The 22,696-nt window shown below is 30.0% G+C and overlaps 1 protein-coding gene across 3 annotated transcripts; it reads left to right on the forward strand.

Moving 5' to 3' along the window:
* The first annotated feature begins 13,359 nt into the window (after window positions 1-13,359).
* LOC114176226 (AT-rich interactive domain-containing protein 6-like) lies at window positions 13,360-21,992 on the forward strand. 3 transcript variants are annotated; one of them, XM_028061186.2, is made up of 13 exons: window positions 13,360-13,491; window positions 13,815-14,646; window positions 14,755-14,794; window positions 15,361-15,413; window positions 15,882-15,927; window positions 17,568-17,660; window positions 19,140-19,259; window positions 19,348-19,399; window positions 19,487-19,562; window positions 19,748-19,814; window positions 19,893-19,943; window positions 21,504-21,596; window positions 21,764-21,992. In XM_028061186.2, the coding sequence occupies exons 2-13, from the start codon at window positions 13,859-13,861 to the stop codon at window positions 21,863-21,865; spliced, it is 1,581 nt and encodes a 526-aa protein (XP_027916987.1). In that variant the 5' UTR covers window positions 13,360-13,491; window positions 13,815-13,858; the 3' UTR covers window positions 21,866-21,992. The 3 variants fall into 3 exon arrangements, with proteins under 3 accessions (XP_027916987.1, XP_027916986.1, XP_027916988.1); XM_028061185.2 differs by having other exon boundaries at window positions 19,748-19,943; XM_028061187.2 differs by lacking the exon at window positions 19,893-19,943.
* The last annotated feature ends 704 nt before the right edge of the window (window positions 21,993-22,696 follow it).

Below are 22,696 nucleotides of genomic sequence, written 5' to 3' on the forward strand. Positions count from 1 at the left end.
ATACCATGCTGCCTGCAATAAACATCAAAAGGTCCATGGTACTCACCACCATTATCACTACGGATGCATTTCAGCTTCTTGCCTGATTGCCTCTCAACCATAGCATGAAATTCCTTGAACTTTTCAAGTACTTGACCTTTCCGCTGAAGAGCATAGACTCATAGCTTCCTGGAACAATCATCAATAAAAGTAACAAAGTAAAGTGCACCACTAAATGACTTTACCTTTAATGGGCCACAAACGTCAGAATGCACCAATTCAAGCAATTCTGACTTCCTTGAGGGTAGATGCTTCTTAAAAGATACTCTGGTTTGTTTACCAGCCATGCAATGAGAACATTTCTCCAATTCTGCATTTCTCAATCCCATAAGCACATCCTTTTTAGCTGAGCAGTTAAGCCATTTCTCACTTATATGACCAAGCATCCGGTGCCACAAAGATGCCTCCATATACATAGCATTCACACTGTCTTTAGCAACCAAAGCTTTAGTCCAATACAATTTAGATTGTTTCTCCCCTCTGGCCATAACCAAGTTACCTTTAGTGAGCTTCCATTTACTAGAACCAAAGTGATTGTCATAACCACAATCATCAAGCAACTGCACAGAGATTAAATTAAAACGAACATCTGGAGCATGTTTGACTCCTTTAAGCAACAACTGCACTCCCATGTTGGTTTGCAGGCAAACATCACCAACACCAATCACTTTAGACTCACCATCATTACCCATCTTCAACACTCCAAAATCACCAGAAGTGTAAGATGTGAAGAACTCCTTCCTAGGTGTAACATGCAGTGTAGCACCACTATCAATAATCCACATGCTCTCATCAGATACAAGATTGATGGACTCAAAGTCACGAAGAAGAACAAGATCACCATCTGTAGCAGTAGTGACACGATCATCATCATCATGGTCATTCTCTCTCTGTTTGCCCTTCTTGTCTTTGTTCTCCTTTTTCCACTTAAAACAGTATTTCTGAATGTGCCCAGTTTTATGACAAAAATGGCACTCTAAATTCTTGTATCTTGACTTGGACTTGCTCCTACTCTTCTCTCTACCACCTTTATGTTCCTTTTTCTGACTTCTCCCCCTAGCTTCTGTAACAAGCATCTCAGACTGAGATGAAGAACCATGTGCCTTCCTTCTCATCTCTTCATTAAGAGCACCGCTCTTTGCCATCTGAAAAGAAACAACACCATTCGAGGCAGAGTTCGTAATTGAAACCCGAAATACCTCCCAAGACTCTGGTAGAGTATTAAGCAACCATAATCCCATAACTTCGTCATCAAATTTTATGCCCATTCTTGACAATTGATCTAGGAGCCCTTGAAACTCATTTAAGTGATCAGAAATAGAAGAATTCTCCCTGTACCTCAAATTCATCAAGCAATTTAACAAATACAATTTATTATTGCCCGACTTAGAAGCATACAAAGACTCAATCTTCTCCCACAAAGCTCTGGCATGTGTCTCATTAGCAATATGATTATAAACATTATCTTCAACATATAGCCGAATAAAACCACATACCTGTTGGTGCTCAAAGTCCCATTCTTCTTCAGACATAGAATTTGGCTTCTGTGTAGTAAAGACCGGAAGATGCAATTTCTTGACAAATAATAAATCTTTCATCTTGCCCTTCCACAAATGATAATTTGTACCATTCAAAGCAACCATCTTTGCATTTGCCTCCATCATTCAAGCAAGTAAATATAGCCCCCAACCAAGAGCTCTGATACCACTCTGATGGGGAAAACAACAACAAACAATATACCAGAGAATGCAGCGAATATAATTTTCCCTAACTTGCAAGAATCTATGAGGAGCAATAATCAAAGAGCAGCAATAATAAATCACCAAAAGCACAAATAAAGGCACCAAGATTTTTAACGTGGAAAACCCCTCAAATCAAGGGTAAAAACCACGAGTCGTCCAGACCAAAGAAATAGCTTCACTATGATCAACAAGAGTACAAAAGAGTCTCAATCAATAGCACAAATTAGTGCCAACACCCAACCAAATAACAAAGCAACAAAGCTTTCAAATAGAGAAGAACAAGAGAGAAAAACCTCTACAAATCACTGCTGCAGTGCGAAATTAATATCTCCCAACTCAGACCTCGTATCAAAGATCCGACCGGTCAGAATGAAGAGCAATGAGTTCCGAACCTACTGTAAAAATTTCAGCCCGATCCAACGGTGAACGAATCCGCAGCGCCGAATTTACTGCGACAACTCTATGAAAAACGTGAACAGAATTTTCCCTCTACCTCTCCCTTTATGTGTTAGGGCTTTCAGTGTATTCTGACTCTATTGCTCTGCCTCTCTCTTTATTTTATAGCCTCATCTCCACTAAGTTTAAGTGAGACATGGGCTTCTCAAATTTTGGGTCTTTTCTCCACATAGGAAGGGAGCCCAATACCCAACAAGTGTTGATTGTCAAACAATAACAGATTATTACAAATTATTTATAGATCGAGTGTAAAACTAATGTGAACACAAATTAAAGACTAACCTTCAGCTATTATTACTTTTATGAGAATCTTTTAATGTGTTTTTTCATTTGAAATTTTCACTGTCTAAACTTTGAAGAATGATCATCACACGGTTCACAAAAATCAACAACATTCGATTTATTTAACAAAGTAAAACTATACTCCGTAAAATTAAAAGAAACAACCAAATGTGTAAATCACAAAAATGGAAATTAAGTTTTTATCAAAACTAGAAACACAAAAGACCTTTCCAAATACAAAATAAAACCACTGCTAAAAACCAAATTGCATGTTCCAATGGCTTTCACATGTGAACTCATCTTGCTTCTTGAATAGATGCAATGTTCACTTTCCATTGGTCTCATTAGGTTTTGCATACCCTATATGGTATTACAAACATGGATTGTAGTTCTAGAATCAATCCATCATGTGTAATGATTAATACTAGTCATATTATATTCATAAGAAGGAGACAACGTTTTGCATTACATGAGTACACAAAACAAATCTCGAATTCCTATAGTCATTCTGGTAAAGCCTCGAAGGACCGCGATGCGAGATCTTTTGTATCCATAACCGCAAAGTCCAACAGTGGGTTAGCGTCACCTCATCAAAGGTGACACCTCTAACGCCGATAATATTATGTTTGATATCAAACACAGGAAAAACACAAGAGAATCCAAAAGGATAACCATGATAGATTCAAAAAACAAGACAAAGGTATTTAACATTGCTCTGATACCAAATGTAAAATTAATGCGAAAAAAATATTAAGTCAACCATTGCCACTGTCACGAATGTGCTATTTCGTTTGAAATTTAGCTCTTTAAACTTTGATAGTTGTAAAAGAGAGTAAATTTGATGACCTCAAGCACAAAGTACGTGTGAAACTTATAAATTTTGATGTCTATCACAAAGGAGTTGTCATAATAAATTATTGTCAATTATATGACATTACACTATAAAAGATTATGCAACAATTATAAATTAATTAAAAAATAGACCACATATATGGAATATTAGAAAATTTTCCAACCTTGAAAACTCATATCAGATAAAATGATAGCAAAATGAATTACATATAAATAAAAATTATACAAACTTATTTTAAAATATTTTTATTAAAGATAATATCTTGTATACACTTTTCGAATCTTATCAGTATTACTTCTTTTTTTATCTTTCTTTAAAAAATAAAATATTATTCACAAACTTGTCCTTTAGAACGCAATATGTAGTGGTCCATAAAAAAAAAGCAGTACTTTCACGTAGCCAGGTCCCCAAACCCTAACAGTTGGCAAACATATATTATAGAAGCTGAGAATTCGAGAAACTTGTGAACTATTTTGTGTTTTATTGAAATATAGAAAGACCCATTATTATAAAGAAATTTGTCTCGATCGTTTCGGTGTCTATACCAATCTTATGTTTATTAAATATTTGTACATAAAATTGTGATGGAAATTGTTCCATATGGGTTGGGATGATAACTCTCACACTTTTGATAGTTCATTTCGTAGAATTGTAAAAGGGCACAAAAAGTTGAAGTTGCAAGTATATGATTCCTATTGTAGCTAATTGGGTGCATGTTAGAAGTTTGTCAACATGAATAGGGTTAGACATTAGGAAATTGCTTATCAATGTGTAAACCAAAGGCACAAGAGAACCCGGAAGATGCATCTCTTTTTCATACCCAGAAAGTGTGCAACTCGTCAAACAAAATCACTCCCTCCAAGATATTATCAACTCCTCCCATTGTTTTTTTCCTAAACAAATAACATACCATGCCAATTACAAGTGACACTACATTCATCAAGAGAGAATTTTGATAGTTGGATTGAGTTTTCAATCATGTATCTAATAAATTCAAACTTCTCAAATTTATTTTGTCGCATTAAACATAAATGGAGAATGGTCATTTTTGCAATCTTTAAAAAGGAGAAAGAAATAAATTATGGACATATTCATTAGTTTTTACTTCTGCTTCATTTATCGTTGGATTATGTTTAAGTATTTTTTACTGGGACAAGAAACATCATGGACTTAGAGTTCATTTGTCATCAACATTCATTCTCTAACTTATTTTAAACGATATAAAACTTTTTAAATCATATTATTTTCATTAGTCCAACCATTTTTGTTGTATATTTTTGACAATTTTGTGTTGAAGTGTTATTTTTCTCTAATGATACGAACAATTCTTACCTTTTTAGAAATTTGAGAAAGTTTAGGAAAGTTTTTCGTGTAACTTGAATCTCTTAACCACTTATCCCAAAACAAAGTGACCTATTCTTAAACTTTCTCTTCATATTTATTGAATAACTGATGGAGGCATATAGGGTGGTGGTTATACAAAGCCAAATCATATACCGCCACAAATGAGGTATGAGAAAGCCTATTATTACTCCCTAGACTCAAATTCCCTTATCTAAATAACAAGAAGTTCATCCAAATTGCATTCATCTATTTTTCAAATACCTAACCACTTTCACATATTTATTAGTTTTCTTGATTTTGTTTCATATAGTGAGTTTCGGCCTGCGCACAAGTTAGCCCATGAGCTCACTAAAATTTGGTGAGACGGATTAGGATTTTCAACCTCATAGTTTCTTCTTCTTTTTTCAAATAAAAAGTAATGCAAAAGATTAACTTGTCTATCCTATATTACTCAAAGATGTAAATATGCAATTATATTAACTTAAATCATTAATACCTAATAAGTTAAGTTTGAATTATTTTTTATAATATAGTTGTTTAATATGTAAAAATAATAATTATTTTAAGGGTTAAATATGTTTTTAGTCCTTAAACTATAATACAATTTTGGTTTTCATCTCTATCTGAAATTTTGCTTCCATTAGGTCCTTATATTTAAGAAATGTATGGATGCAACTAGAGATGGCAAATAAACTCGTCCCCGTTTTGACGGGGAATCCCCGTTTTGACGGGGAATCCCCGCATTGACTGGGTATGGGTATGGGTATGAGGAATTCCCAACTTTTTCAGTTGGGTATGGGGATGTACATATCCCCGCCATAATACCCGTCCCCGCCATATCTTCATTCTCGTTTAAATTATTAAAATATTCACAATTAATGAAGTAACCCTATATATATATATATATATATATATATATATTCTATTTTTTATTTCTTTTAATTATTTGGTTTGTCATGAAACTTATTTGCATCTCCAATATATTTTTTATCTTATCATAACCTTTATGTAATTATGTTAAAATGATGTATGTTAATTAAAAAAAAATTATGCCTCACATTTGAATATTTCTATTATTTTTAAATATTTTTATTTATTATATATTTTTCTTTCAGATGAGAATGTTTATACTCTCAATTTAAGGTAATATAACAAAAATTATTTACTTATTATTATTATTAATTTTTGTTTAATCTGAAGAACTCTTTTGTTTCATTAAAATAATTTTCGTTATTTTTCAACTATTGAGTATATATGTTGATATTTGAAAAGTTTTCTTAGTTCTCTAAGATATTTTTCATCTTATCATACTTTAATTATATATTTGATTTCCTTTGTGCGATTTCTTTCGATAGTCTCTCAAATTATTTATAAAACACACATTTGTTAGTTTTTTAATATTTTTATTTATTATTTATTTTCATCATGTAAAAAAATATTTTGATATATTCTATCTAATTATTTTTTATTTTATAATTTATTATTAATCATACTGTAATTTTTTCACTTTAGATTATGTTTGAAGTGGTTAAAGTTATATATATATATATATATATATATATGTATATATATATATATGTATGTATATATATATGTATATATATGTATATACATATATACATATATATACATATATATATATATATATACATATATATATAATGATATTTAGGAATAGTATATGATAATTCACTACAAGAAAAATATGAAATAGTGACTGATTTAGTCATTAACCCATATCAGTCACTATTTTTTGTCATTGGTGGTAGTAATTGATTTATTGTATGAACCAGTGATTAAATTAGTGACCGATTCAATGATCGAATCAGTACTTGATTTAGTGACCAATTTAATTACTAATTTATTTCTAATTTAATGACAAATTTTTTGGTCACTAATGATATTTCTATTTAATTTTAACCACTTCAAACATAATTTAATAATTAGTTCTCTAAGGTATTTTTCATCTTATCATACCTTAATTATACATTTGATTTCCTTTGTGCAATTTCTTTCAATAGTCTCTCAAATTATTTCTAAAACACACATTTGTTAGTTTTTTAATATTTTTATTTATTGTTTATTTTCATCATGTAAAATAATATTTCGATATATTCTATCTAATTATTTGATTTTATAACTCATTATTAATCATACTGTAATTTTTTCACTTTAATTGTATAAATAAATTTTATTTACTACAATATAAAAATTTAATGTAATTGCTATGAATATTTATTTGTCATTATCCAACATATATTGAAGTTCAAAAGATACAAAATCTATGTCAAAATTTTATTATTATGTTTATTATTTGTTCTTTGTGTCATTTTGTTCAAGTGATGTATTATAACTTTTATTAGTCTATAAAAAAGAGATTCATTAGAATTTAAAAGATTGAAGTAAACAAACATTTAAAATATATTTTAATTTGAATATTTGTTTTCCTTTTATATTTTTTTGAAATATTTTTTAATTTTATCAACTACGTTTCATCAATGTTGTAGTTTGCAAATTTAATAAATGTTTTGGTTCTCATGAAATTTTATTTGGTATTCTAATCTAAAATGTAGACAATTATAATTTATTTCAAAGTATTTGATAGGGAAGAAATAATCATCCTCCTAATATTGAATATTTGATAATATTATGTTTTCTTTACCGTAATTTTTTTTCTTTTATAAAAATTAATATTGAAATAGTTAGAACACGGGTACGAGTATGGGTACGAGATCATACCCGTTACCCCCGTTGAGGATGGGGATGGGACAAAAGTTTGATACCCGTTAAGTTTTGGTATGGGGATGGGAATGAATTTTTTATGCGGGGATGGGTATGGGATAGCGAAACCCGTCCCCGCCCCGCCCCGTTGCCATCTCTAGATGCAACCTTCCTCACCCAACAAAGTTAACTTTTTATTTTACATGGCAAACAAGAAGTCACATTGGTTTTTTTACTATAGATATTGGTCTTTAACTTTTTGACATGTGTGTCCTCCACTCCCCCTCTCATTTTTCTTCCTTCTCTTCCTCCACACTCTCTCCCTACCTCCGCCTAGGGGTGGTAATGCGGGCCGCCTTGGCTCGTCCCACATTTTTAACGTGGACTGAAAAGTCTGGTCTGTCCTGCATAAGTGCTGGTCCGCGAGCCAGCCCGCTTTTTTTAAAGTTTTTTTTATAAATTCTTATAATAAAACTTTCAATGTTCAAAAAATTGTAAAACTTTTACAAGTTCACAAAATTAAACAAAGACATTGGGGAGTTCGATGATAAATTAATAATTCAACATTTTCATCATATTCATATTCGTACTTTGACATACACTATGTATTATTCAAATTTTAGCACATTAAAAAATACACAATACTTGTCTTTTCCAGCCATACAAGTATTTGGAACGTTAATGCAAAAGTCCAAAAAAAAAAAAACTGATATACACAAGTGCAAGTTTTTTTTATGCGGAACTGCAAGATAGCTCGCACGGGCCATAAGCTTCTGCGGGTCCAAGCCTTCGGGTTCACTATCTTGGTCCACCCCGTGTTATTTTTGTGGACCTACGGGCCAGACGGACGAGTCATGCCCATATTGTCACCCCTACTTCCACCCTAAACGAAAGATGGTGGGGGCCACAATTGTTAACAAGCTAAAGGTTATTTACCATGTAAAAGAAAAGTTAACATTTTTGGACAAGAAAGACTATACATCCATATATTTCTTAAGTATGATGATCTAACATGAGCAAAGTTTTCTATAAGAACCAAAATAAAAATTTCGTTATAAAACTATATTCAACTCTTATTTCTATTTATCTTATTAGAGATATTAATTAATTAATTAAAAATTTAAAAAATATTTATATAATAAATCAAGATTTTAATCTCACTTTATTATATTATAACGGATAATCTATTTCGTCTCACTTTTTCCATGTCAAACCAAATGGACCAAATTGATCCGTTTTTATCAACCTTAATTCTATAATAACCTTCTTCAAATGACTATAATGGCTTTGATAATTTTCTCGGGCCTTATATAGCAATTCTTATATAGCAAGTAAGCTTTCGTAATGAAGAATATAATTCTTACTAATACTAGTTCAAAACTTCACAAGGATTCATACATTTTAAATTTAACTTCCTCGCACAAGATATCACATGCTTAAAGACAACAAAGTCAAATCTCCGAAAAAAATAAAGAGTCTAAAATTAAATATAAATTAGAAGCAAAAATATATTTAATCTTTAATTCTATTTTAACTTATTCATTTCATTGCACATTTTAATTTATTACCATGTGTGCCGAATATAATGGGATAGTTTTGTGTAAACGTTAAAGTTGCGTGATTAAACCATTCAGTCTCCTATACAAATTTAAGTTCAATATTTAAAATTATTTTACACAACATCTGTGTCCGTTTCCTAACCAAAGTGTTTTTAATTCTTCCGTTATATTACGACTAGTGTGGTATGCAGTTTGCCACATTTATATGAAAATTTTCAATTAAGAAATAAAGCTTTGGGTTATGGTAATATACGCGACATTGTAAACGAATAGGATAGGAATATATTAGAATAAAAATAAAAAATATATATTAATTACGGGGAGTATTCACTACACGATAAAGAACGAATAAATAAAAATATAAAGTGATGGTAACGGTGATAATAAAATAATTGTAATGATAGCGGTGATGTTGAAAAATATAAATCAATGATTGAAAATGAAAATAAAAGAAGTTACGATTTTTTTAATGGAAAGCATTATCTGATTTCATTATAATGGAACTGTAATTATACTTTTCAGTGGAGATGACATGACATCACACGAGAACAATAACAGAAATGATAATAAAAGTTTGTTGTTAAATCGGTGGTATCTGTTTCAACAACTATGGTAAAATTAATAATGACTGCTGTAAGTGGACATTGATAATGATAAAAAGAATATAATAATAATAATAATTAAAAATAGTGATTGTAGTACGAAACATAATAATATTTATGTATGATCAGGTAAACACAGGCGTATCACGTATGATTTTTTAAATATATATTATATTATAATATTATTAAGTTAATATATAAATTAAAATTATATTTATTCAAAATAAAGTAAAATATATCATAAAATAAAAATATATATACATTTTTTAAATATGCGTAATATTATATTAGTAGGTGATAATATTGTAATGTTATTAAGTTAATATATAAACTAAAATTATATTTATTCAAAATAAAGTGAAATATATAAGAATAAATGAAAGAATAACCATTGATAAATAAAGAAAAAACAAAGATAGCCGATTTTATAAAAAAACTTGTAAAAATAACGATTAATTTTTAAAAATTTAATAAATTATTATATTTAAAGGATAAAATTGATATTTTGAAATGTGGACACAAAAAGGAGAATTTTTTTTATATATTGTTATAGATGATGGTAATTATAATTTATATAAGATAGGAAAAGAATAAAAGAGAGATATACTATTCTATTTTATTGTCTCATAAAAAAAAAACTATACTAACAAAATAAGAAAATTATATTTTAATGTTTCTTATAAATTAATTAAAATATAATGTAAAAAATATGTTATCCTATTATATCTTTAGTATCGTGATAAATATATTTCAAATGATTGGATTTCCTTCTTTAGCATGCTATGTATAAATGTTAACCTTAAATGATTCATAAAAGTATTTTATTAATTATTGAAATACTAAACAATAAGAGGTAAATATGCTTTTAATTTGTAAATGTGGATGCAAAATCAACATTCGTTTATGATTAAATTTTGATACATTTTAATTTTTAAATTTAAAAATAATAAATGTAACTATTTTAATCTAATTGTCTTTAATTTTTTTTATATATTAAACAAATTTTAAAGTAATATTTAAATTATTTATACAGATTATGTTATAACTCAAATGCAAGTTTAGAATAAGTTCAAACAATTAATGTAATTTATTTAAAATTTTATATTCATTTACTTGTAATATTTAGAAACAACATATATCAAAATTTAAAAGAACAAATTTCAATTTTATGTAAAAGTTTAGAGAAAAAGAATATACTTCACCTAATAAAAAATACCTAAAAACTATTAATTGTGAATGATCTATTGTGGAAAAAAATAAAGGTCAATAATCCAACAATTCCTTAAAATGTGAGAGTGTATGTATGCGTAGCTAGAGTTGTTGTATATAATGGCCCTTCACTACTTTTAATCTCTTGCAAAATTTAAAAATTATGATTTTTGTCCTCATTTTAGTGTGTCCAATTTTGTACCATCCTTAAATTCTCTTAAAAAAAATCGTATATTTAGCCGTGTGATAAATATATATATATATATATATATATATATATATATATATATATAAAATCCAATTGTGTCAATTAGAATCATTACAAACAGAATATAATAATAGTTTACAGTTTCACAAAAGACGAAGTTTTTTTTTTTTAAAATACATTCCTTCTAAAAGACTAGAGGTGCTTCTTATTTAACTAATACTATCTAGTCTTCAAAATCTTGTCTCAATTTCAAAGTTAATAGCTCTGTCTACCTACACCTACTGCTACTCGCATATAATCATATGATCATTTGTAAATTTAAGTAAACAAACAACACACCAACAAGAAATATCAGGGTAAGCTAATGTATTTAAAGAAAAATAATGAAAAGATAATTTATAAATAAATATGGATATAAAATTTATAGGTTTGTCATTCATGAAATCAACCATTCTTCCTCATTTCTTCATATATCTGCTTCTCAATCACTCATTCAGTAGACATCCTCTTTAAAGTCCAACATAAAAATTCAAAATTATTCAACATGTATTGTCTGACGTCAAACCACACTATTATAACTAAACATCTTAGTTAAAGAAATTAGCCATGAATCAATATATTAGCCTAATGTTACTCAAAGAACAAAAACAATTCTCGACTCTACTTCCGAAAGACTGGTCAAATGATTTGGCTCGTGAAATCCTGCACTTGTCATGCTTGCTACCAAATCGTCCAATTAATGTTACATCGCTCAAGACCAATGTCCCCAAACCAAGCATTGACAAGGTTAACTTCACTAGCTCCTTAAATATGATCATTTTTCATATTATACCATTTTGCCATATGGAGCCTCCTTTGACTCATACCACCTAGATATCATACCTATGAGTAGTTGAGTCAGGATAGTCTCACATTTGAAATCCCCTCTCAATAAACTTTGACATATTAAATAAAATAGTAATATTTTCCCTTGAAAACAATCAATAAACACCAAACTTATTGTTCTAAGCTAAACAAAACATAAACAATTTAAACAAACAAAATTAAAGTTTTTTTTTCTACCCTAATATCATACTCAAATTATCAACTCTATTCTTTAGAGGAATATCAATCTCTCAAATTTACACCTTTCAACAATTCCAACATATGTTTTATATCACAATTTGTCATAAATAAACACAAAAAACTCATAACAATTTAACATATGAGCTTTTATTAGCTCGATGTCTCTCATACTATAACAAGAAATTAATACATTTACACCTTTCACCAATAATAATTTTTCTCAAGATATTTAGTCATATATTTTTTGTCAAATTTGCAATCACACCAACACCATCACCACCATACAGTAGTACAAATTCAGTACTCATCAAAAAGATTTCTAATCATCATTAATGTATAAGAATCACTCTATAACTCATTATCAATCAAATATATATCCATCTCCAAACACGACACATATCACCAAAAGTTCATAATTTCACTTAATCAAACTGCACCAAATTATTTTTGCATTTATGCAGTTATCAATTATCATTTTAAAATAAATTTAAATGATCAGCTTCTTTTAGCTTAATGTGGTTCTTAAAACATGTCACTCTCTACACAACTTTTTTCTATTTGAATTTTTCTCTTTCTACACACGTAATAAGATCTACACAATGATTAGAGCGTGATTCTAAGATTACAAATAAATATAATACCATCTTAAAGGCATAAAACCTAATGTAAATGAAATAATGATACATGAAAAAAGAGAAAACATGTTGTTTGGAAGAAGAATAGTAGAAATTGAACTTACTCTATTTCAAAATCCAATTGATTTAAAATAATCATTAACCATTTGACTACTCGATAATTCTACCAATTTTTGAAATAGTTCGACATGAAAAAAAAATAGAGAAGAAGATTAAAGATTGAAGGTTTGAGCGAGAATATAACTTAAAAAAAATGAGGTGCAAATTACCAATTTTTAAAATGGATCGACATGAAAAAAAAATGAGAGGAGAAGATTAAAAATTGAAAATTTGAGCGAGAATATAGCTTAGAAAAATGAAGTGCAAGTTTTTTTTCATAGTTTCTCTTCCTCTCTTTCCTCTAAAAAAATTATAAAGCTATTTTATTATATTCATATTTTATTCTTTTATTATTATCTTCTCTCATTTATTATGCATGTCACAAATTTCACCTATTTTAAAATGTGGAAATTTAAAAGTTGAAAAGAACAAGAAATTTAATAGCTAAAAAACAAATTTGGTAAATTCATAGAGGAATAAAATATATTCAAACTATATTTTTTATAAGGCGTTTTTCAATTTTTAAATTTCAATAAATAAAAGGTTAAAATGGCGTGCCACCTTAGAATTTGTCTTCTTACAATTTTTTTTTATGCAGAATTAGGGTTTAACAAATTCAACCCTTTTGCATCTGCCATTGTGGGTTTCTTCTGGAATACGATTGAATTTCAATATAGGTAATGCTGCATCACTTTTTCTTTCTTCGTATCTATTTGTTTTTTCATTTCAATTTGAACGCCGACGTCGAAGTCCGAGAAATCAAATTCTTTTGTAGCTTACTGAACTTACCTTGGCTACCTGTAATGATGGATTATTTTTTGGGGGATTTTGTGTGTGTAAATTTCCTTCTCCCTCTTTTTAACATTTCTTCAATTTTTATTAATTTTTGGACAAAAGGAAATGGAGTATGGGGCTTGTTCGGAGAAGGGTTCCTTCAATCCGTTTTTTAATTTTTTCTGACCTCTTATTTGTTTTCAATTTTTGTTACGGGTCGGTGTAGGAGGTTTTTGTGCGTTCTCGTGTGTGTGCGCTTAAGTTTTGGAGATGAGTGATACAAAAGAGAATGAAGAAGCAGGGCAGAATGTTCCGTTGGCTGTGGAAGAAGTTTTGGCTGAAGCACAGGTTGAACCAGAAGTTTTGGCTGCTCCTTTGTCCGTAGGGGATACTTCAAATCATGCTGAAAATGGGAAGGTAGAGGCAGAGGCACCTGTGGAGGATAGAATTGTGAAACCAGAAGCCAATTCAGAGTGCATTCCGCAACAAGATGTCCTAAATAGTCAAAATACAATAAAGTCGGTCCCTGTAATGGACAATGTTCCAGTTTTAAATAAAACCGAAGGTGAAAATGCATTAGATGTGAAGAGCAAAGTAGATGAACTTCCTAAGAGTGATAAGGACATAGCAAATGATTCTAATGTTTGTCAAAATAATGCTGATCCTGCTGAGATGACTGTGGAGGTGAAGCCCAAAGCTTTTGAAGTGGCTGAAAGTAAAAATTGCAATAATGGTGACTCCAATTCCGCACACCCTATTCATAACGAACCTAAAACACCACATGCTGTTCAGACTGATATAAGAGCTGAAGTCAAGACTGGATTAGACGATGAGAATAAGTATAATGAAAGGCAGGCTGCTGTTGCACATGCAGATAATGGAAACTCAATCTCACAGAACTTGTATTTTTTGGATCCTGAGTATTCATATGATGGTAATGAGTCGGGAACAGAAGATGAGCAGTCAGCTTTTATGAAGGAGCTTGAAACATTCTTTAGGGAGAGGAGCATGGAATTCAAACCACCCAAGTTTTATAAAGAGGGGCTTAATTGCCTTAAGTGAGTTATACCAGTTTGTTTAAGTTTTCTTCTACATTTAAATATGCAACACATAATCCAAGCTCTGACATATTACTTTATCCTAATTCTTAATTGGCTGGGTATAAGGTTATGGAGATCTGTAAACAGACTGGGCGGCTATGATAAGGTATTCATTTTCCATTATTCTGCTGAAGCACTAATACAACTTTATGTAATCAATTTTATGTGAAATCAGAAGTATATGATTACAAGTAAATAATTAGATTAGAGGACCTTAATAATTCCATATGGTGGCTACTAGTTTGGCACTTTCACAGCGTGCATTTTTTCATGGTTCTTCCTTTTCGGGACGTAAATCTGTTAATAGTGGTAGCTTTTTTGGCAATGCAAGTAAAATTAAGTAAATAATTACAAAAACACATGTTTACTCTCTCACACAGTCAGGAGCAGAGAGATTTACATTTTTATTAGGCATTTAGCATGAGTATTCTGATGCCAGTTTGTGATATACCACGTTGTTAAATAACAATGTCTCTACTACTGAATTTACTTGCATTTCAATGTCAGTTTTATTTTTGGGCAACTGGAATGCTTTGGAGGTTGTTTCTTGAGGCAAACTAACATCAATTACTCTAAGTTTCAAGTTTGTTTAGTTCAAAGTTCAGAGAAGTTGTTTTCATTGTTGCCAATTTACCAAGACATATGCCTAATTGGGGTTACATTTATGAATAGGTCACCTCATGTAAATTGTGGCGGCAAGTGGGAGAGTCTTTCAAACCTCCAAAGTAAGGAACAACTAGCAATTTCTTGTCTCAATCTTCTTGGTGGCTCTGAAAAGCTTTTGCTTAGCTTTTGTTTGAGTTTTATTGAATGTTAAATTTTTTGTGTTTTTTATGTATTTTAGAAGGATGCTGAGTCATATTCTGTATTGGAAAAGGTGTTGAGAAAAATTAAGTTGTCCATCTGAGTTGTAGTTCTTGATGGAAAACAAACTTGGGTTGGATGATTTTATTTAATATGCATGATTGTTTGGTTCCTTTATTGATTGGAAATCATAATTTTGAAGCACTTTTCATTATTAGTATTTGAATTTCTCTTACTATTTCCACATTTCTTAAGCATGCTTTTATTAGTTGTACTTTATGTAATTCTGTGTTTTTTTGGGGGCGGGGGGGATGCATATGGGTGATCTGGATAACTTAAGGTTATTTATGACATGTGAAAATAAGGCTCTCTGTTGTTAATTTTTGCAGGACATGTACCACAGTTTCATGGACTTTTCGGGTTTTTTATGAGAAGGTGATTCTAGATTAATAAGGTGTACATTAGTCTTCAGCTCTTTCTTATCTTTTAAAAGATTATTTGGCAAATATGTTTCCAAGATATCCAGGCTACCATGCAAACTCAACATTCCTGTAAAGCTTAGAAGTAGATTGTTTTCTTTGGCACAAAAGTGTAATGTTGATCTAGTTGACATACATTTGCCCAGATTTCTTTGTTAAATATTTTATGATTTATATCATACTTTTCCTCATTGGTATGGATTGAGTACTACGCTATATTATCTTAGCTTTATGTTGTGATCCTGCACCTATCATTATATTTCCGAGTCATATTTCTCTTGTTTATAATTATTACCAGCATTTATAATAGAAATTTTCAAATATCTAAAGTATAATATTTGAAGTATAAGAAGAATAAAGCTTAGAAGTAGATTGTTTTCTTTGGCACAAAAGTGTAATGTTGATCTAGTTGACATACATTTGCCCAGATTTCTTTGTTAAATATTTTATGATTTATATCATACTTTTCCTCATTGGTATGGATTGAGTACTACGCTATATTATCTTAGCTTTATGTTGTGATCCTGCACCTATCATTATATTTCCGAGTCATATTTCTCTTGTTTATAGTTATTACCAGCATTTATAATAGAAATTTTCAAATATCTAAAGTATAATATACACTTTGGCGTTACTAGTAGCATGCTGCATGGTGATGGAAATTTTTATTCTTCTTTTGGAGATTTTTCTGCGAGTTTTTAAGTAAAACCATATAAAAAAGTAAGATTATAAACTTACGGCAATTGTTAAGAATGAAATTTAAACAACGAATTGTTAGTTTCAATTAAACAGTTTATTTCTAAAGTCTGTATTGAAATTTTGTAAAAGAAAAGGATGGAAAGAAAAAGTTGTCCTTTCTATGATTTTACCCTTGATTTCTTTTCAAGATGTAGTCTTTATAAATTGAGATTATTGTATATTTTGAAATGTGAAAGCAAATCATGATTTGCATCAAAATATGAATGGTTAGTATGAAAAAGCCACATAACAGGTGCACGATTTAGTGTTTTAATTTGACCACTTATGTACTATCCCATGCCCAGACCAGATGCTTCTTTTGCTTCTCCCAATGAATGATGTTACATTGTTTGTATTTTTTTTGGTCATCTTGTTACTTAAATGTGTAAAATTGAAAAATCTTTATGAACTACTAATGATTAAAATTGCATTCTTTAAGAAGTAATGAAGATGGTGTTATCGAGTATTAACTGCTGCCAATAACAAGCTTTCTACTCCTTGGTGCTGGTGCATGTTAATCCCTTAAAGAAAAAGCATTCTAATCAAATTATTGTAAGTTGATAACCAGTAGGGACTTTGCCACTCTAGATTCCAAAAATATTGTGTAATGCTTTCTACGTTCCTTTACTTCCTACATGCTCTTTGGAATGAACCAGTACATAGGTACATTTTCTGTTGGCCAAAATATCCGTTCTTTAATCATTCTTGTTTTACAGTTCAATGACATATGGGCTTATTTAAATAGCATCTTATCTATTTCGAAACTGTCAAAACAATATCAAATATTGTGTAAAACTCTAAACTTTGTTATCTTCAAAATCTATTTCACTATAGTTGTTTCTTTTTATGCTACTCCAGGCTCTTCTTGACTATGAAAGGCATAAAACAAAAGGTGGTGAGCTGAATGTGCCTATTACTTCTAATTCAGAGCCAATGAATAATGAAAATCAGGTAATATTTATTTGTGTTTAATGTCATTTTCATGAGCAATAATATAACGGCCAACTGTATCAATCTTTTGTATCTTGACTTTATGAACTGCTAGACTATTCTCTTAAATAAAATATGGATATTTTGGAAAACCACATTAGGCATCTCCATTTTTATTATTTAACCTGCTGCTGTCTGTATATTGTAAGAGGATGGAATTCCCATGCACATTCTTTGAAAGTTATTTGTCTTTATTTATGGATGGGACTATTTTATGATCTCCCTATGAGTTCAGATTGCTGCACATTTTCTAATAGTTTTAGTTGCTGATATGTGTCATTTCTAAGGATCATTTGAAAATTAAATGACGTAATATTATTACTTGTTGGATTTAGCGTTTATCACATTGCCAAAAACTATAACTCATACTTTGAACACAACTCTTTCTATTTAAAAGCATAAAAATCTAAATATCATTATTCAATTGTGACTTGACCCACGTGGTCTACGCCATAAGGCAATTGGTGTACTCTACACTAATATCTTTCTTGGCAATTGACAATTGATACAACCTGCAAACATTTCCCCCCTCAACAATTACCACAATAGGAATCAAACTCGTGACCTTGGATTTAATGTCAATTGTTGGATTGAGCACTTACTATAAGGCCAAATGATATAGGTCAAAATCAGAGCATAGCCCTTTCTACTAAGAGCGTAGGAGTCCAAGTGCCACTATTCAATTATGACTTACTCCATCTAACCTACGCCATTAGAACAATTGATGCACCTTGCAATATTATCTTATAGTTGCTTCCTTGGCAAAGTTAAATTATATTGAGAGTTGTCCCCTCTCCCCTTGAAAAAATTCTTCTCTTTAGCCTCTAGTCATGACTATGTCTAGCATGTTTCCTGAATAACAGGTGTAGGTCAGATAGAATAAGAAGGCTAACTGTGTTGATAATGAAATAGCTACTTGTGTTCCGTAATAAAAAAGTGGATAGAAAGGATGTTAGAGTTTGCTTAGAATTGGGAGGAGGAAATTGGAAAGGAGAGAACTGTCTTTCAAATAATTGGGTTAAGGAGGGTGGAATTTCTCTCTGTTGCACTACCTGTGCTCTTGATCTTTGCTCCATATATTATTGATACCAGTGCAGTGTTTGATTGTTTCATAATAGATTAATCAGATTTTCTAATACACTGGTCCAGTTCTTCTACCTGTCTATTTCCAAATTATATCTTCTCCGCACTCCATTAAGGTTAGAAAAAGGTGATTTCTAAGCATAGGAAAGTAATGAATGGATATTGGATTTAAGGCATCATTAACAGAGTCGTCTTTTGTGTTGAGTTAATATTTGAAAATAGTTTGAATTTCTACTTTGCAAGACACTAAATCTGTTTACTTGCAGTAGGCTTTGCTAGTGGAATATGTATGTCGTAAGCAGTATTACTGTGATGACTACACTTATTTGTATCTTACAATCCCTCTTTCCTGTTAAGTGTGTCCAAGGATTAGCTTCATCAGGTAGGGCACGGAGAGATGCTGCGGCTAGGGCTATGCAGGGTTGGCATTCACAACGTCTTCTGGGCAATGGTGAAGTTAGTGATCCTATTATTAAGGTCTGGTTAAATTGTGCTGGTATGATTCATATTCTCCTTAATTTTGTTTTTACTGCTAAATAATTGTTTAATAACTTGTTTTTCATAGGACAGGAGCTCTTTGTCTATGCAAAAGCGTGAAAAGCAGCTTAGAAGCATCAGTATGATCTTCATCATCGTACTATCATTTTTAACTTATTAAAGTGCTGAATGATTCTAAATATTCCACCCCTAACTTATTTACTCAGATGTACTTAAACGTAAGAAATCATCAGACATGGTGAATGCAGTCAAAGTTGCTCACAGTAAACCATCTAAACCACAGTTAAGACACGTTACTTTCTTTCTCTTTTTATCATGAACGATTTATACTTGTTCGAAATCTATTTATATAGTTGACAACCCATAAACTGTACTATTAATTTATATTCTTGATAGAGATGTTACTTGCTTTCTTGTTCATTTGCTGACATGCTTGCCTCTGTCTGTGTGTATGATGATGGACTAAGATTGGACACATCTGTGATTGACATTGGACCTCCTGCTGATTGGGTAAAAATCAATGTGCAAAAAACTGTAAGTTTATCTTGTGTTTGGATAGAATATAATCTGTTTAATTATGTAATTTACTCATCAAGAGAAAGTTGTGTACAGAAAGATTGTTTTGAGGTGTATGCATTGGTTCCTGGCCTTCTGCGGGAAGAGGTAATAAAAAGAATTTTTTTTTTCTCTGTAATAATTCTGCACATACGTTGAAATCTTGGCGTATTGTTTTTATTGTTTTGTGATAAATTGGCAAGGATACTAATAGTCTCATCCTCCTTTTTATATATTAATATATAAATATAATGAACTTAATGCATTCAAAGCTGACCATGCCCCTTTTAACAAAATACTGTATAACAATGCCATGCTATCTTTTTTTACTCTTTATTGTCTTTTCCTTAAAAAATAGGATTCTTTTCGTCTTGGTCCTTACACTTTTTTTTTCTCACTTTAGTCCTCGACAATTTTTTGAAGACCATTCCTGTCTAATTTGACCCGCTAAAGTTAATGTTGATTATAAAGAACTGTTAATCTACAATGCTGATGTGATAAGGAATTAAAATAAATAATATATTTATAGAAAAAAAATTGAAAAAAAAAACATTTCTAGAGACTAAGAACAAAAATTATACAGTTTTGTAGGAATAAAGTTAAAAATGAAATTTTAAAATTAGAATAAAGAAATTAAATATATTAGTAAGGACTAGACGTAGGAAGTAACTTGTTTAGAAGAAGTAAAGTAATAAATGAAAGATAAAATATATTTAAGTAGATGAAAAAGTAGTTTTGTTAACTTGTGAATTTTTACAATAATAATAAACATTGTGATATTTGAACAAGATTAAAAAAAAGGGTAAATTATGTTAATCTTAAAATTTTTAGATTTAAGTAAATTTCCAATGAGTGATAATAAAGCTTTAAAATAGGCCAACTGTGTTGCAGCCTATTTAGAATATAGGTATGGTTAATTTGACATACTTTTCACCTATCAGTCAGGGCTGTCTGTTTTAAACACCTCGCTGTTTTTGGACACCTCTAGACAGACACGTTATAATTACTGAACATCTCAAGAACTCATTTTGAAAATTAGTTAAATCAGTAATATAATTTACTTTTTTCTTACTTTCCTTTAGTTGTGATAATGTCTATTTTCATCGAAAACTCTAATGTTTATTATTATTTATTTCCTTAGGTCTTAATAAATTGCTTTATGTTTTACACTGCAATTTTTGTTTTGTTTTAATTTTTTATAAAGATGTTACTTTTTCTTGTGGTGTTTATAAATACATTATTATTTTTATTTTAGTTTATGATAGTATCATGATGTGACATTTCTTATGATTTCAATTGATTTGATAAATTGTATTGACATGACAATGTCATTTATATTAACTATGATGGTCAAAAGAAAGTATGTCATGGACTAAAATTAAAAACTAAACCCAAATTACCCTCATTTGTCAGGAGAAAAGACATTTCAATAAAATCTGCGTGTTGCCATTTTTTTTCAAATTAAATATTGTAGAAATTACAGGAGAGTGTTTTCACTGACCCAAATTACTTCTAGATATTACCTTTTTTGTAAGATCTGGTAGTTGTGAAACTTTTCCTTTGTGCTCTTAGCTTGTGATGCAATAAGCTATGAACTTAGAAGTGTAATCTACCAAACTGCATTTGAACTGTTTTGAATGGAGAATATTATTGACTTCATGAAATCAGGTGCGTGTTCAATCAGACCCAGCTGGACGCCTGGTCATAAGCGGTGAGCCTGAACATTCTGATAATCCATGGGGGGTCACACCTTTCAAGAAGGTATATTATCTTTGCTATGATACGAAGGATCTATTTATTTTCAAAAATTGTTGTTTCAATCTTTGATGTCTTTGTATCCATGGATTATAGTTTCTGTCTACAAAAGTTGTGAAGCTGTAGTACTTGTTGAGAATAAGTAGCTTGTGTGCTTTCCATATTTAATTCAGGTTGTGAGTTTGCCTTCAAGAATTGATACTCATCAGACTTCTGCTGTGGTGACTTTGCATGGACAATTGTTTGTTCGAGTTCCATTTGAGCAATCCGAATAGAGATGGTTCATAGATTCCTAAGGTACCATGATTTATAGGATACTTCTTCACCTGAATTCATATTCATGTCAACTTCTACTATGAATTTTGTTAATATTTTATTTATATTTTTCACCCATTCTCTCAAGTTGAGATTTACAGTTTTAACCGTATGTTAGTATCTGTTAGGTAAGGTTTCCTAGCTGTTGAAAATCAAACCATTTGATGTTAACCACCATACTCAGCTAAATTTGCTTCTTTATTAAAACTCCTTGCTACCAAAACGAACTAATCTTTCCCCAGAGTTAAAGGAATCGTTTAAATGCTAAGTACATAAATATATGATAATATACTTTAAATATGTAAATATGCATTAAGAAGTATATTTTATCAATTATAATGTACTTTAAATAATGAATTCTAAGTTTTCTAGGTTGTGATTTTAAAAAAATTTCTGTCAAATATTATAGTTTAGTGAAGTGATTTATTGAATATATTTATGGGTTATATATCTCATTTATTGACATCTGAAAAACAAATAAAAAAATTAACCTATTTCTATAGTTATCAAAGCTGAATTTAGTTTTAATACTATCATAATAAAGTTAAGTGGTTTTACTTTCATATAATCAATGAAACTAAACTGCAATCAATATTAATACTCAGTAAACAATAATTTTAAAATTTAAATAGTTATATATATATATATATATATATATATATATATATATATATATATTTGAATTTAGTGAATCTTATTACATAAAATTATAAGTCATTAAAAGTAGAAAAATGTATTATAAAATATATATTTTAAGCATAGGATTTTGTTTCGATAAATTATTGTACTAA

Source organism: Vigna unguiculata, chromosome 3, assembly GCF_037176805.1.
Source record: "Vigna unguiculata cultivar grain cowpea cultivar isolate G323 ecotype 2 chromosome 3, ASM3717680v1, whole genome shotgun sequence".
Taxonomy (NCBI): domain Eukaryota; kingdom Viridiplantae; phylum Streptophyta; class Magnoliopsida; order Fabales; family Fabaceae; genus Vigna; species Vigna unguiculata.